The sequence below is a fragment of the Acromyrmex echinatior genome, chromosome 3 (assembly GCF_024713525.1).
Source record: "Acromyrmex echinatior isolate Ae372 chromosome 3, ASM2471352v2, whole genome shotgun sequence".
Lineage (NCBI taxonomy): Eukaryota > Metazoa > Arthropoda > Insecta > Hymenoptera > Formicidae > Acromyrmex > Acromyrmex echinatior.
In genome coordinates this window covers 12,739,052-12,755,125 of record NC_141854.1, presented here as the reverse complement: position 1 = coordinate 12,755,125, position 16,074 = coordinate 12,739,052, and the positions used below count along the sequence as shown (strand labels likewise).

General features: G+C 31.6%; 1 protein-coding gene across 3 annotated transcripts in view; it reads left to right on the top strand.

The window, feature by feature from the left end:
• The window catches only part of PlexA (plexin A), a 271,478-nt gene that overhangs the window by 192,613 nt on the left and 62,791 nt on the right, over positions 1-16,074 (top strand). For all 3 annotated transcript variants that reach the window (XM_087404676.1, XM_011062885.2, XM_011062886.2), the window contains one exon: positions 4,390-4,572. In XM_087404676.1, coding sequence (XP_087260802.1) covers positions 4,390-4,572 — 183 coding nt within the window. The remainder of the gene's footprint in view (positions 1-4,389; positions 4,573-16,074) is intronic.

The following is a 16,074-nucleotide window of genomic DNA, read 5'->3' as shown; positions in this document are numbered from 1 at the left end:
CGACGACAAAAATTTTGCATACTATGAATTTTTTAAGTCTCGTCCTTTGCATGGAAAATATAAAGAGTAAATCCAGCAAACTCAAAGTTTCGCGCGAATATTTAAGGTTGAATATTAACGTCGCACATTAACATCTTTTTACCGCCGGAATTAAAATTAGTGAGAAACGGTGCATAGTTGCGCCCCTCGCTAAATATGCAAATTGCTGCACGCGCGCATAAAGAGTTCCGCTCGAACTACTATTAACGAATATTTGTTCGTATTACCACACATTCATATATCATTCGTAGCGCTTTTAATTTTCTAATGATTCGATCTTTTATATTAAAGATTTTATTTATTTTTCTATACACTTTTTAAACTGTGCTTACATTTTTTAAATAACAACATACTTGTAAGTTATTAATGCATCAATACATTTAATGTTACCATTAATTAATTGTTAATTAATTATATTGTTACCAACTTCAACTTGTACGTAGAAAAACAAATTATTTTAACTCATATTGCAATTTGCATTTCGCACGCGAACATTCGCGTGTTTAAATTGGATTCATTGTACGTACGCGGATACAGCTTTAGGCGCGGTTTCGTGCAAGGACGTATTGCCGTCGCTGATTTTCCGTAATTATTGCCGTCGCCGCGAGGACGGCCGCAGCGAGGATGCGTCGCGACGCCCCTTCCGCACCGTCGTATTAGCACCGGGAATGCAAATAATTGTTCGCCGCGGCGTGCGCATGTGTACGTGCGTGTGCGTGTGCGTGCGTGTGTACAGGGTGGCGAAACCGACCCTAGAATGCAAATAGAGCCGACTTCGCATGGGACTCCCGCCGCGAACGAGCTGGCTGGTTTGTTCGCTGATGTGGATACATGCGCCTTTGTATGCGCACATAACACACCCGGGTGGCGGATTATCCTATCTGTCGACTCATACCCCTACGGCTCAAAATGGTTAGAAAAGACAAATGTCTTTGAAGTACATAAAAAGGAACACACGATTGAACAATTTTCAGCAATGATTAAATGTTGTCTGAATAAATATGCTGCAATTAACGGCTGACGATTTCACTTACAAATTTTTAGTTAATTAAAGAAAAATTTTCAAGTGAAAATATCCTTCTCTAGTTCTCTATGTTGCATTGAAAAAATACAAAATTTTAAAACATATTTATTTGAATATTTCTAAGTAAATTTTTACTAAATATATACGTATATTTATTTATTTGATATAAAAATCTTTAAGTTGTGATTTAAATATTATTTTTTATCGAAATATTTATTCATTATAAGTAAATGTTTATTTAGTACTGTTCAAAGTAATATGTATTAAGATTTAATAATTTTTGTTTAATATATTAACTATTTTTTCTTAAAAACTGTTTTATAATAGTTATTATATATAAATGCAAGATGTTGTGTAATAGCTATATACAAAAAAAAAAGGAAATTTGTTTGGCTGTCTTTGATTATCTGAGGTGCGTTCGAAAATATTATTCAAGTGCCTCCGAATATCATTTTATCCTTTTAACATTCAAGATAAAACGAATAATGAGGATAAAATGATACTCGGAGGCACTCGGATAGTGTTCGAACGCACTCTAGATAGTCAGACACAGAATTCTTTCCTTTTTCTTTTCTACATAGCTGTTACATAACATATGTTGCAATTATGTATATAACCCTATAAGTGATTGTTAACTCCAAGGGAGTTCGTAAACGCATTAATTCTAGTATGGTATTCATGGGTTCAACGTACCCTATGCGATTTTTTACATTGCAAACTTTTTTATAATATAATTTGAAGACTCGGATTGAGGTTGAAAAAAAACTTTAAATGTTCATGGATATGATAAATCTGCAAGGATATTTTTTTGCATTATTCTCGATGTGAGAATGCACGAAAGTTTAAAGAGGATACTTGAGACCCATATCTGATTAGCTTGTAAGTTTTCGGCATTCGGATACTCCTTTATTTTTTATTAAATATACGTTTACTGAGTTGCGGATAGTATAAAAGTAAGTACACGAAAATGCAGAATTCAAAAGAATTATATTTTAATATAATAAATAATAGAAATTTTATAATTTCTGTCAGTCTTCGGAGATCGCCGAGGTGGATTTATTGCTTTAGAGCGAGTGTTGTATCATCTTCTAAACTAAATCTTAATAAACTTAATTATTATAATAATGTGTATAATATGTACAAGCCTTTATCTATTTATATTATAATATTATTCTTTTATATTGTTCAAATAATAAAATTTTATTTATTAATTGTAAACTTAAAATATGTAGATTCTTCAAAAATGTCGATTTTGAATAGTTTAAATAATTATACTTTTTTGAGTGATTCATATCGTACTATTTTTTTTTTGTTAGTCCAAAGAGTCAACTAAAAAAATTCTATGGTTTTTTGCTTGAACATTAAACTTAAAAATTTTAGAATTTTTTATCCAAAGTAGTCATTTTTTGCGAATTTTTGCAATAAAAATTTGTTTGAAGCATTGTAATTAATTGAAAATAAAACATTATTATTTGATTTATATTTATCTGTCTTTGTCTTCGAGATATAACTTTCATACGTTTTGAGCTAAAAAATACGTATTCAGTCCAGAGATATAACGTGACAAAGGATTTCACAAACCCAAATGTTAGCGGGAAGATAACCAAAAATAACAATACCATACTAGGGTTAATCGTCAAGCTTAACTGGATAATGTGTTATATGTAATGCGCCTTGTGTATCATACGTCGCACAGAACACGAGAGAGGATTTGTTCGAGCTCTGCATGTCTCGCGCTTCTCATGTTTCAAGTTTCGCGGGGGAGGAAAAGAAACATTTGGTAAAGGGCAATAAAATATCGCATCTCTGTGTCGTAGGACGCGATTAATCGCCGGTCCGGCAAGAATTAATCGTCGACGGTGCGATAATTTATCGTGGCCCGTCTCGCCGCGATATTTTAGCCGCGGATGTTTTTCCTGGTTTCGCGCTTCGCTAACCTACCGCTTTTCCACCGGAAAAAGGAAGCGCGTTCCGACTCGGCGAAATCACTCCCTCGATTCTGTGTCCACCGAGATTCGTGCTATACAGGTCACTTTCCTCATAGACAATTCGCATCAAGAGTCTCATTCTCTTGATTTTGGCAAAATAATAACATAATTTTTTTAGTTACAAATACTAATGCTGCTTTTATTTATTATACTAAGTCTTTTTTAGATTTAATGATTTTCTTCGAACTTTTGAATATTATTCAAAAATATGTTATTTTATTACAATATGTATATTCTTAATAATAATTTTTGTAATATTTTAGTATAAAATTTTAATGTCAATATTTTACAACATTTTCTATATATTTATAATTATATATATTATGATACGGTTTGACACATAAAGTGTTTTAAAATTTAGATCCTTTTAGTAAAATTTTTTTTTATTACGTTTTATAAGCTGCATTTTTTTTGTAACACATTTAATTTTATAAGTCTTACTTTAACAATGTGTTATATTTATATTATAAATCAATACCAGCGCGTATAAACTATAAAGAAGCATTTTATTCTAATTGTGATAAAAGATAATAATTTCAGTCTGATGAGAGAGTATATTGCACAGAAGAGACAATATACTACACAGAAAATTCAGATTTTGATAACACTTTACACATATGTAAAACAGTCAGAAGGATGAGTAATTTTGCAATTTCTTGTTAGTGCAAAACAGGATTTATGTTGATGTGCTTCGTACTGTAACGCATTTTAACGCGAGACTAAGAATCTGCGAGTAAAATTATGTAACCTATTTCCTCAAGCAGTGAATTAGTCATTATAAAGTAAGCTTTTAATTCTTAACCTTAGGGCACTTTTGTTTCTCTTGCATCTTATTTTACTCCTGAAAGAGGAATGTTAAATATTACATCTAAACGACTTACATCTAAAAAATAAATAAATCAACGAATATAATTAAAAAAATTTTAATTACGATCTATTTAAAAATAATAAATACAAATTAAATATTTTATTATATAAAAATAAATGGAAATAATTAAAGTTAATATTCTTCTCGTACATATGTCTATTTAATACATTTTTTTATCACAATTTTATGACATTTATTAAATTGAAAATATTGAAATTACATTTAATTATTATTTCATTTACCATCGCAATTAATTAAACTGTACTGTATATGACACAGATATCAATTTGTAAATGATAATTTACATACCAAACATTTATAAATAACTGTATTACACGCAATCAATCGATAAAATTATGGCTGCCATTTATAATATTTAAGATCAATCATATAATCGATATTTGCTATTATCAAATATGTACATACTTTCCACATATAACTTATTGAATTTCGTTTATTTTTCTTCACAGAAACTGCAAACGATCGGCGAAGACTTTTGCGGTCTTGATGTGAATACGCCTTTAGGTGGCGAAGAGCCGATGGGTGCGACTGCAGTTTTGACATTCGAGACTCACTTGACAGCTGTGGCGGCCACTTCGACCGGTGATTATACTGTGGTCTTCGTGGGCACCAATAAAGGACACCTCAAGAAGGTCAGTGCTCGAAGTTAATTAACTCGATAACTTATTTACTGTATTAAATCATAATTGATTTATGCGATTTAATACAAAGAATATTTTATATTTTATATAGAATATTCAAATCTTTATTGAAATTTCTAAATAAAATAATCTTTGGAATAAGATTATTAAATAATGAGGTTATTAATGGAATCTACATAATTCGATAAAATTATCAACATACTAGTGGTTACGCTATTAGTCGACAAATTATCTAAAACCAATAAATTTTATGAAAATATTATTATATTACGATATTAGAGAATAGCATATTAGGATAGTCGAACTACATGGATAAGTGACATTATAACGAGGTAATATTCAACTTAGTGCACAAGTTATTGAAAATTATCTAATAAAAGTTATCCAATCTCTGCTGCCTCATAGTTATGTGATAATAGATAATTTCATACAAAATAACCGAGACGATTAGCATTATAAAGTCATCGATTAGCGAAACATAGCTCGACGCTTAACGCTACTAGTTTCCCCAATCTCTTCAACGCTAAAGGCAAGGAGTTCAGCAACCCTGAACTTAACGGGGCGAAGTAGGATCAAATGGCAAAGTTCAGTAGTTGCATACGTGCACATGCACATCATCTCACTAAAGCATACGCCCGCGTACATACTAAAGTCTTCCTCGATCATCATAGGGCATGCTCGTTAAATTAATCGCGATCACCATACGATTACCACGCTCGTGAATCAAAACACGATACAACAACGTTACAACGGGCCATTTAATTGGCTTCGCGATAAGTGATAGAGTCAACGGCCAAAAAACCTACGGCGTATACTCGCAGAATTGGGGATCGTGGATAGTGCATTATCATGCATCGCTATTAAAGCGATCTCTATGAAATTTTCACAGAAGAACAGCTGCATCGCTAGTTGGATCACCACGAACGGGAATCCTCCTGGCACGGACTGAATTTCTATACTTTTTTTTTCTTTCTAATCTGGATATTGATTTGCTGAAAGATTTACACTTCTCGGTCTAGATATTGCTTTCGAATCTTTTCTCTCTCACATATAGAAATTTCTATACAAAAGCCATCAATAAGCTTTCTCACTAATTTATTTTTCAGAACTTTGCTAACGTTAGTTACCCGCGGGTAGAAAGGAAATGCGTTCTCATTCGCGATTACGAACGGCAGTCACCGTCCTCTTGATGGAGAAAGTAACGATAAATATAGCTGGCCGTCCTATTGTAGATAATAATATTTATAGAGTAATAACGTATATACGTAATATCGGAGAAAGGGAGAGAGGAGAGGAGGAAGCGAAGCACACACGTCTATACATGCATGCTTCTACTTCCACTGCTACATCTATGTTACGGTAGGCACGACATTACATTTTTACACCATAACGTTATATCTCGTTATAAATTTATTATTTACCGCACTGTAAACGCGAAATCTCTATCCGCGACTCGTCGATCTCTATCTGCCCTTCTGAGATTTATCGGTCTCGTAAACGACGACGTGTAACTTTGGACCTTACTTTGGACATTTAATATTCGGAACGGCACATCCAGAGTCGGGTGGCTTGTGATTCGTCTTTGTGAAGTTCGCGACGTTAATACGCCTTTTGCCATTTCAAACGGAAATGGATTATCTTGGAGAGACCTCGCCTCGAGCGCGCATTGCTAATGTTCTTCTCGAATGCTCGATCAGCTTGTTCGATAGGTCAAGTCGATTTAAGTGAGCGTGCGCTTACTATCGCAAGGAGAAGATTTATTTAGATCCAGAAAACTGATCCAAGAATATACAAGGTGAAAACAAATGCATATGCTAGATACATATATTGATAATACAGTAAGTGATATCATGATGTAAATATGTACAAGGTGTTTCATTGTACATAATGATGATCAAATATACATAATTTCGGGATCAATTTTTAATTAATAATAAATAAACTTTTTTTTAAATATTGGTTTTATATTGACTTATAACATTTTGAGCTAATTTCTGATTATCGACTGTCAATTCACAATGAAACATCTGGTATTCTTACATCATGAGTGATATAATAAAATAAAATTATATTGTATACTTATTTTTTTAATTAAAATAAAAAAAAATTAAGATAGTAATTTTTTAAATTAATTAAGTTTTTAATAAAAATTACAATAATATATATTACAAATATAATATAAAATTGACAATGACATAATAGTATTATAAGTATTTATAATTATATGTATTGGATTTTGATAATTCCTGAGGTACATATTATATATATATATTTATTTATTACTTTTGTTTTATGTATTATTAATAAATGTTTACGTCTATTACTTTTTTTAAATCATAATGAGATAAAAGTTTTTTATTTCATAATTTATTATAGAATAATATAGAAATTTTTTTTCTATCGTGTTCTTTTACTTTTTTATTTGCATATTGATTGTCCCTGAGATAGGGTGAAAAATATTTTTACTAAGTTCAAACAGTAGGATATTTTTGTGTAAATTAAACGTTTTATTTTCAATGAAAACAGTTTTCACATTTCGACGACATGATAGAGTATTGTAATATTATTGGTAAGCACATCTCTATTTTATTTCCCCGCAAAACTATTTTATTAGTTCCATGAGATCGTCACGTCTCGAACTGTGATCATGTAGAAATACTTATTGTTACTTTTAATAGGCTATTAGTATCTTTATGTAGGTATTCAGTGTCGAAATACCATAACTACTGATATTTTATGATATTCTAAAAAAAGTATTATTATGTAATATATTACAACATACATCGAATAGAATAACGTAGAAAAAAATAAAAGTTTTTTGTGTGAAAAATTAATAAAAATAAATGGAAATATTAATAAAATTATACCGAATATTTGAAAAGTTAACTCGTACACATTCCAAATATATTATAGCTTTAACTTTTTGTAATATCGAATAAAATATTAATGAATATTTGATATTGAAATATCAAAAATATATTTATATTAAAATAAATAGTATCATAAATTGAAGATGCGAACAGTTTTACGATATATCAAACGCGAAGTCTTCGTTGCATCTAAGTAATCGAAGTGGTAAGCGACGAAAAGAGGGATGGCAATAAAATATCTGCCATATACGAATCAACGAAGCGAGGTTAAAAAAAAGAGGACGAGGTCATCGCCGACGCATTTCGCATTCTGCATAATTTATCAGTCGATCGATTTTGATCGTACTTCGGTCCTTTTTGTTCTTTTATTTTATATGTTCGACCCTATAATGCGAAAGCGCATTTTTACATGTGGCACGTGGCGATATATGACGCACGTGCCTGTTATATATAACTATGTTTAATATTAACTGAACAATTAAACCAGTAACTAACCGAGACAATAGCTCGATTTTCACGGCGTAGAAGAAAAGACATCAAGACTTAATTCGTCTAAATATATTAGACATCATAATTTTGCAAGTTTTATTTATCTTTACAATTAGATCTATTTAATTAATTAAATTCTCATTTTTTAGTGTTTCAAAAACGTACATAATTTCTGAGATACTGTTATGTTAATTGAGATATGTAATGTTAATTGATAAACAATAATTAGTAATTGATAAGGCGTAATACATTATAACAGAGAATATTTCTCATTACTAAAATGATAATAAAATAAAATCAATATACTATTGAAACAATAAATTATTTTAATAATAATAATATTGATTTAATATGTAATTTTATAGCTAATTTTCTAATAAAACAATTTATATTAGTCAAAAGTTAACAAAAAAAATCTCTGTACATTTACATTTAAATTATCGTTTATTCAACTAAAATCAATAATCCATTTAAGAATTCAAGATTTAATTATACTCTTGTATACTATTATACTCTTGTAATTTAATTAGCAAGAAATTCCAAAGTGTAAATAAAAATGAATTATTCGCACATTATTTGCTGTCATGAATATATTAAAATTATTCTAAGATAATAAATTAGTGCACGAATTTGTTTATGCAATATATGTCCGGTTATTTTAAACTAGAAAGTATGTTTCTCATATAGATAACACAATCAATGTCAGTTTTCACGGATAAACTTTTTCACACGGGTGCATTGACTTTCGCGAGTTAATTACATTGAATCGGCTGGTCGGTGATTAATAATCGTATCGCATTGTTTATCATTCCTATAATCATCCCCACGACACAACGGCAACGAGATATTTCGTCCACAATCTCGCCGACACGACGCGAGAAGACGCCGTGAAGCGGCGGGCGTTGATTCATGACTCATCTCGGTCCCGGAAGATATTAATTAATGATCGTGTTCACTTATACGTATATATACGTATATATATATATATATATATATATTGGTAAAACGTGCGATCGACGGACTTCTCAGGTCGTGCCGTGAGGTCATCCTCGAGATATTTACACGTGCACCAACAGTCACTGTACGAATGCGCTGGTAAATAGCCTTCCGATACATTTTGGTATTGGAATAAATTGGCGTATAAATTTCTTGTAGCAACTCTTTAATAATTGACTGATTGACGTCTGATTATATATTAGGTGTTGGAATTAATTCGTAGCGTTTTTAATGAAAGAATGTTATTTATTTCACATGAGCATTAAAAAATACATTAATGAAAGTACTTCCCATCACTTGTAAAACGCTACGAATTAATTCCAACACCTAATAAAAGAATTACCATTAAATTAATAAGCGAAAATTTATTTTTTGGCTAACATTTAAAATAAATGTTTATTTAAGAAAAGTTATTAGGTGTTGGAATTAATTCGTAGCGTTTTACAAGTGATGGAAAGTACTTTCATTAATGTATTTTTTAATGCTCATGTGAAATAAATAACATTCTTTCATTAAAAAACGCTACGAATTAATTCCAACACCTAATAAATAGCTACAAGCTATTATACAATACTTTTAATTTTAGTATTTTGATTATTATTTTTATAAAATTTTATTAAGACAAAATCCGTATAAAACTAAAGAATAATTAGATCTTTAAACTAAATTTGTTGTACTTTATTTTTAATTATATATATTTCTAAAAATGTTTATATATTAACTTTTGTTATTTAGATATTGTGAATTAAGCAAAAACACAAACATCTTTAGTTTATTAAAGTTCACTAAAAATTTTTACTAATATTCTCCATTAAATGTAGGTAGCGTTGTTTTAAAATTTTAGCAAGATGCATATTCACTTATATTTGTTTCTTTTTATGCTTGTTTTATTTTTATTGTTTATTATTCATTTATGTTGGCCTATTTTTGTATAGAGATTATACTTAGTTTCGCGATTAGATTAAACGAATTATTATATATGGTCACGATAGAAATTGCGATATTAAAATATACCGACATACGAAATTTTGCTTGAACTGTTAATGAAAGTTCCGCTGCTTATTATATACGATCGCGCGGAATCCGTGACTAAGGGTCATGACGAGAGGTCGTCGCTGATATATTTACGCATGCTCATCGACATCCCTGCCGGTAGCGCCGCACAAATATGGCCTCAGGCCCCGTGAGAGCAGGAATCGTGGGACCAATCAAAGTTTCATATCTCATTTCTCAATTTAATTGAGAATTTTTTTTCATAGAACGTAAAGTAAAAAAATATTGTTAGGATCAATATAATTATTGTAACTAAAATTTTATAACAATTGTTAATACGTTTTTGATTAGTTCTCTATTGTTCACTATGTACAAAAGTAATCTCGAAATTTTATGCAATTCATTTATTATTAGTATTTAGTTATAATTTTGCACTATCACGTATCTGTTTTTAAAGTAATATTTTTGTTTATATGCGGAAGACTTTAGAGTTTACCTTTTCGATTAATCAACGCAGATTTCTGCAATTAACAAGTCCTAAGATGTTTGATGGCGTCTCCCTAAGTTGAGTTACTCCGTTATAATCTCCTTCAATGGAAGATTCTCCGCGTCTCGCTTCTGTTTGCTTGCTAATTGCCGACGCATCCGACGTCGATCTCTTAATTAATACGCGAATCTTAGATCTTCCGCGGTCCCGTGGTTGTTGTGAACGCGACAACGAGCCGATCGATCGATCGAGGCGGTTCCCGAGTCTCGTCGATAGACCACTACGGTTTCTCGTTGCGGCGATAATTAACCATCGCATGCCAGTTCCTGCGTTTAACAACGTGCGACTGACGTTTATGGTAGCGATAGCGTAACTATCGGAAACTATCTTTTAAGCTCTCGCCGGTAATTGTGGGAACATATTGAATAAGACGTAGGGTGATTCTGAATAACGTCGAGGAACTTCGTGTACTAACTTGTCGATGAGGCTATAGAATCGAAATTTCCATATCAAAATTTAATACCAGCTTTTTTATGTATTTTTTACTTATTTTACTATTTCTTACGATGATTGATATTAATATTATTTTTATTGATGACTGATTTTAATATTATTTATCTAATAAGTTAATCTTGTTTAATGCTAGCGTTAGCGTTTTGGAAAATAGAATATTTAGGTATGTGAATAAAAGTTATACAATTGTTTAATTTAATAGAGTTGGTTTTAACTTATGTGCTAAAAAAAAAGACTGCATAAATAACAATTTTTAAAGATTTATTTAAATTAATATATATTAAAACGAAATTGAAATATAAGATTTGTTTTTATCGTACACACTGGATTGCATTAGAACTTCTGCCTTCTCGCTTCCGTTAAATTTTAAAAATTTATTTCTGCACTTTAAGTAAACACTATTTTAGTTATAAAAATAGATTAGATAGTTTTATGGTGTATACAGAAAAATTTTACGCACAGTATCGACGTCCATTAGGTAGTTTTATAATATATACATAAAAATTTTAACGTATATATCAGTGTTGATGTTGATTGTTCGATTAATCATATTTCCTGAGTAGATCGATGAAAGAGGGGAAACAAGATTAGAAATAATCTTTCTGTAACTGAATAAAATCGACTATGCATTTTGCGAGCGAACGATGTTTCATCGCAAAATGGAAGTTCGATTCGGAAGGTCTTCAGGTCGAAAAGTCATAGAACGTGATTGGATAAAATTGTTTGATTTTCCGATATCCGATATAACGAGAGTTAACGTCAAATTTTGCCGAAGTGCATGCCAGACGGTTATACGCTTCCATTACCTCTCTCTGTATTCGATAAAATGTTCATTACATTTTTCTTTCTGCCGCTTCAATCTGTAATATCCCGCAAAATCCAATTTTGACATTCGTGATAGTTACAAATTTATGATTTGGACAGTATCTCGACCTTTCTGATGTTCGAATCAACTATGCCGTCGATCATTATATTATTGTCCATTTTCGCAAATTTTTCGCTGATGTTGAACTGATGTTGAATATCCCTCAGGTCAAATTATTTTTTCAGATTTAGAAACGTTCGTCTTTCTTTAATTAAATCCGTTTTTTGCATTGTGAGCAAAAAATCACGCGAAAAATTGTATTTTCCAAAAATTTTCATCGTGCGGACTTAAGTTTGCGACGTAACGGGAATTTAATCAGTCATAGCTATGAGAATAGACAGACGTAATCTTAGGGATCGTAGATTGATTCTAAGTTCAATCGACCGATTCTATATAGGAGCTTACGGTTAATCCTTATGACAACGGCTGCGTTTAAGATCTCGATATGAATAATTGTTTGTACTCTAAAGATAAAGTTTTCTATTTCGAGTTTTAGATTGAAAAATGAGGCAAATGCATTGACAAACCGAGTTATTTAGTCGATTGAATTTTTTTAAACTTTAAAAAGATTCAAATATGACTATGGCGACGAATTCAGGAAAAGCAGAATTGATATTATTCATCGTTATAACAATACGATAATAGGAAACTGTATAACATAGGTAATGAGAAAATAGTGATTATCATTATGGCAAAATACCATTATTTTCCGGATTTCCGCATTTTCGTATATTCAAATGTGCCAGCATGGCAATATATTTACGCTGTAAAGCTAATAAACATAATTATCTCTCAATGAATTGCAATTCAATATGGGTTTATATTTCTCATACGTTCGCTTATTAATACTATGCTTTTTTCATGCTTTTCAATTTTGATAATTGTAACGCAGCAGTATTGTACTGTGTTAGTAAGATTATTTTTACATGTACTATAATCATTAAACTTTATCTAAATTTTGATACATTTCATATGTCAATTTTATGATCTGATAAATAGTAAAATAATTTAATAATAGATGTGTTAATTATTACATTATTTCTATTGCATATCTTATAGAAAATCTCAAAATTGTTACAATTATATTAGAATCTAGCAAACACATAATTAGTTGATAAATTTTTTACGTAATTTGAATTCTTATCGCGCTAATTAAATTTTGCAATGTTAATCTTCATTTGTTTTAATATAAAGAGTACTATATTTTAATGAAACTAATTTTATAATAGTTTTTATTCAATGAACAAATAGCTGCATAATTTTAATAAATTAAAATACGAAACTTTACATCGTTCTTTATTATTTCTACTTGGAATAGATAAAAGAAAATAATAACATCGCCGAGTAAAGTATTCCTCAAGTACCTCACATTAATTCATACATTCTCGGTCAAATTGACAAATTTTATGTGACATAAACCTTGTAACACGGATAGATTTGGAAGGCAACACTAACACAGTCGCGAGCTAAGCCGCAAATAATATTGATCCGTGGTGTAATTAAGTGTACCAGTTTCAATTTGTTCATGATTGGCGAACATCACGGGGTCAGAGAGAGGGATCACCGAGCGCACTTTGAAGGGCGTGTTCGCGATTATTGCACGCACGTTGCGTTTCGCGAACACGTGCGCTAGGACGACGACCGTGGGTTAAGGGCCAGTAATAGGTTAAGCTCAGAGATTCCCGGTTAATTAATTGGTATTAACGTTCAGCTCGATGGGGATAGACGCGATGCGAAACGGGGAGATCATCCCAATATTCAAAAGGGTCGTTATACATATACGTTGTCGTACGCGTAAAGAGCATAAATTAAGCGTAAAAATAAGTCGAAATTATTAATAATAAAATCAAAATTTAAAAGTTTATAAAAAGAGTAGAAATTTCCGCGTTACTGTGATTATATACTGTGATAAATTTTGTTGTCATTAAATAAAATAAATACAATTAATTAAATAAATATTAATTACACAGTCTGTGCATTAACATGTTTACACTTACACACTTCTTTTAAATATGAACAAAAGCACATGGTTTTTAATTCTATGAAAATATCTTGATACATGCATATATATTTTTTGAAATATATAAAAAAAGTTGATTCTACAAAAAATGTATGAAAGAATTAATCATTAAATTGCTCGACTTTATTGAGAAATTTTGTAACAATTTTTTCTCATGAATTGTACGAGACATGCAGATGGTACCAAGCTTTAACAATTCAGTAAAACGTTTTTGTTGCGACACATGCAATTCAGCAGATTATTTCAAAATGTAAAAGTTTAATTTGAGAAAAGGAAAAATCATCTGCTAAATCCGAGCTTTGATAAATAGAACGTTGCTTTTTAATCGAGGATTCAATGTGAAGTCGTCGTTCATTCGCGTTAAACGTTCCGTCAAACGGAAAGAATCCCAGCGTATTGCGCTGCGCCGCGCGCGACGGATCGATCGCCCGTAATTTATTATTCGCTCCCGCGTCGCGACGTTCGATGACAATAATGCGCGACGGTTCGATGATAATAACGCTGCCGGGACGCATGCGGGGAACGGGCGGAGCAGTAAACGCGGCTAATGGGGACGTCCTCCTCGTCGCACAGTTTCATCAATGCGCAATAATAGGCTGCGGCGAACCGCGTTGCAACTGCAGCATCCGCGAACAATTGGATTACCGTATGTTCGGATCGCGTCTGAAAATTCCAATCAGCAATAACGATCTTATCGTTTGGCGGATGTAAATGTTCAGTCGATCCGACATTCGATCGCTTTCGCAGCGGCGACGACCTCGCGACCGACATTGTAATCCTTCGTGTTACTAAGCGCGCCACGATACCGTAATGCGGATAAATTAATTAATCCGTTGGACAGAGAGATACTAACGAGGAAAGCAGCCTGGTGTATCTTGCCGAGAGATCTCCCTCATGGTTAAACCGATCCGCGGATCAGCGTCAAATCCTTAAAGGGCTCAATTTGTCCTACAATCGATATGTTATATATATATATATTAAGCTTCACGAAGCTTTATTAATTTCATACGTCTATCATACGTATCATATTGATAAATAACACTATGCGTTGGCAATAATTTTAATGATTTTTATTATTGACATTATTCCGACTTGTAATTTATCCAAGAAGATTTAGGAGATCCTAATCGGATTGATCTTATTTCGTTGTTAGATCCTGATAAGGTAAGTTCATCGGAATCTGATTAGTCATGTAACGCAGCATAGTAGTTGGATCCTCATCCGGATAGCCTTTAATGCATTACATTAATTGATATAATTAATTTTTTGTATTATTAATTAAATTGATATACTAACATTTTATCTTATTTTTAATCTAATTTAATTATTTATCACGCATGACGTTGCGGTCAGAGCGTACCGCTGCAGCGTTGAAAGATACGAAATTAAGTGCGACATAACGGCGGAATTAATCGGTTTCGCGATTAGGGTGAGAGTCGACAGACACAGCCGCGAGCATTAGTTCGGTACAGCGGCGATCGATCGACTACCGGGTTCCGAGCATGTCGTGTTTCCACGCCACGAATTATTAACACGCTTTTGCGAAGTCTTGTCGGAAAGAGTATCTTCCGCCATATGGTGTTCCTCGGACGTTTATTCACGGATATATTACTTCCCCTCCGCCGCCTTTTATTATAAGTTATATAAGCATCGTAAACATTTACCCCGCGTGCAACACGCTGCTAGGAATACGCGCTCCGCGCGTTAATTAAAAAATTATTTACGGATGTTGCTGATTCGATAAGCAATAATACACGCAGTTGTTCACAGTTAAGTGAATAGATAAATTAATTAAATAACAATAAATAACAATAGAGAAAAATTAATAAATGGCAAATGATATTGAAGTAATAAAATTAATAATCGTGTTATTAATTACAACACAAATATGGAAAAAATACGAAGATATGTTTTTTTACATTGTTCTAAAATGCGCTTTATATCAGTTTAAATTATCTTTTCAGTTTCGGCCAATTCAAAACTGGATAATGTTGGACAAAGTCGATAATATTCGGATTTTTAGCAGACGCAAATAAAGTTTGCGTTTGTATATTAATTTGTCAATTTCTTAAACTATTTGGAATAACTTTTATCATCGTTATTTATAATAAGCATGATTCGTCTCTAACCATCATCTATCCAACGTTAAATTTATCATAAGTATATATAGTTTGTATAAAACTAAATACATCTTCGTCAAATTCATAAAATTATTCCATGAACTTTGTTATCATCTTGCTTTTCACGTTATAACTGGTCA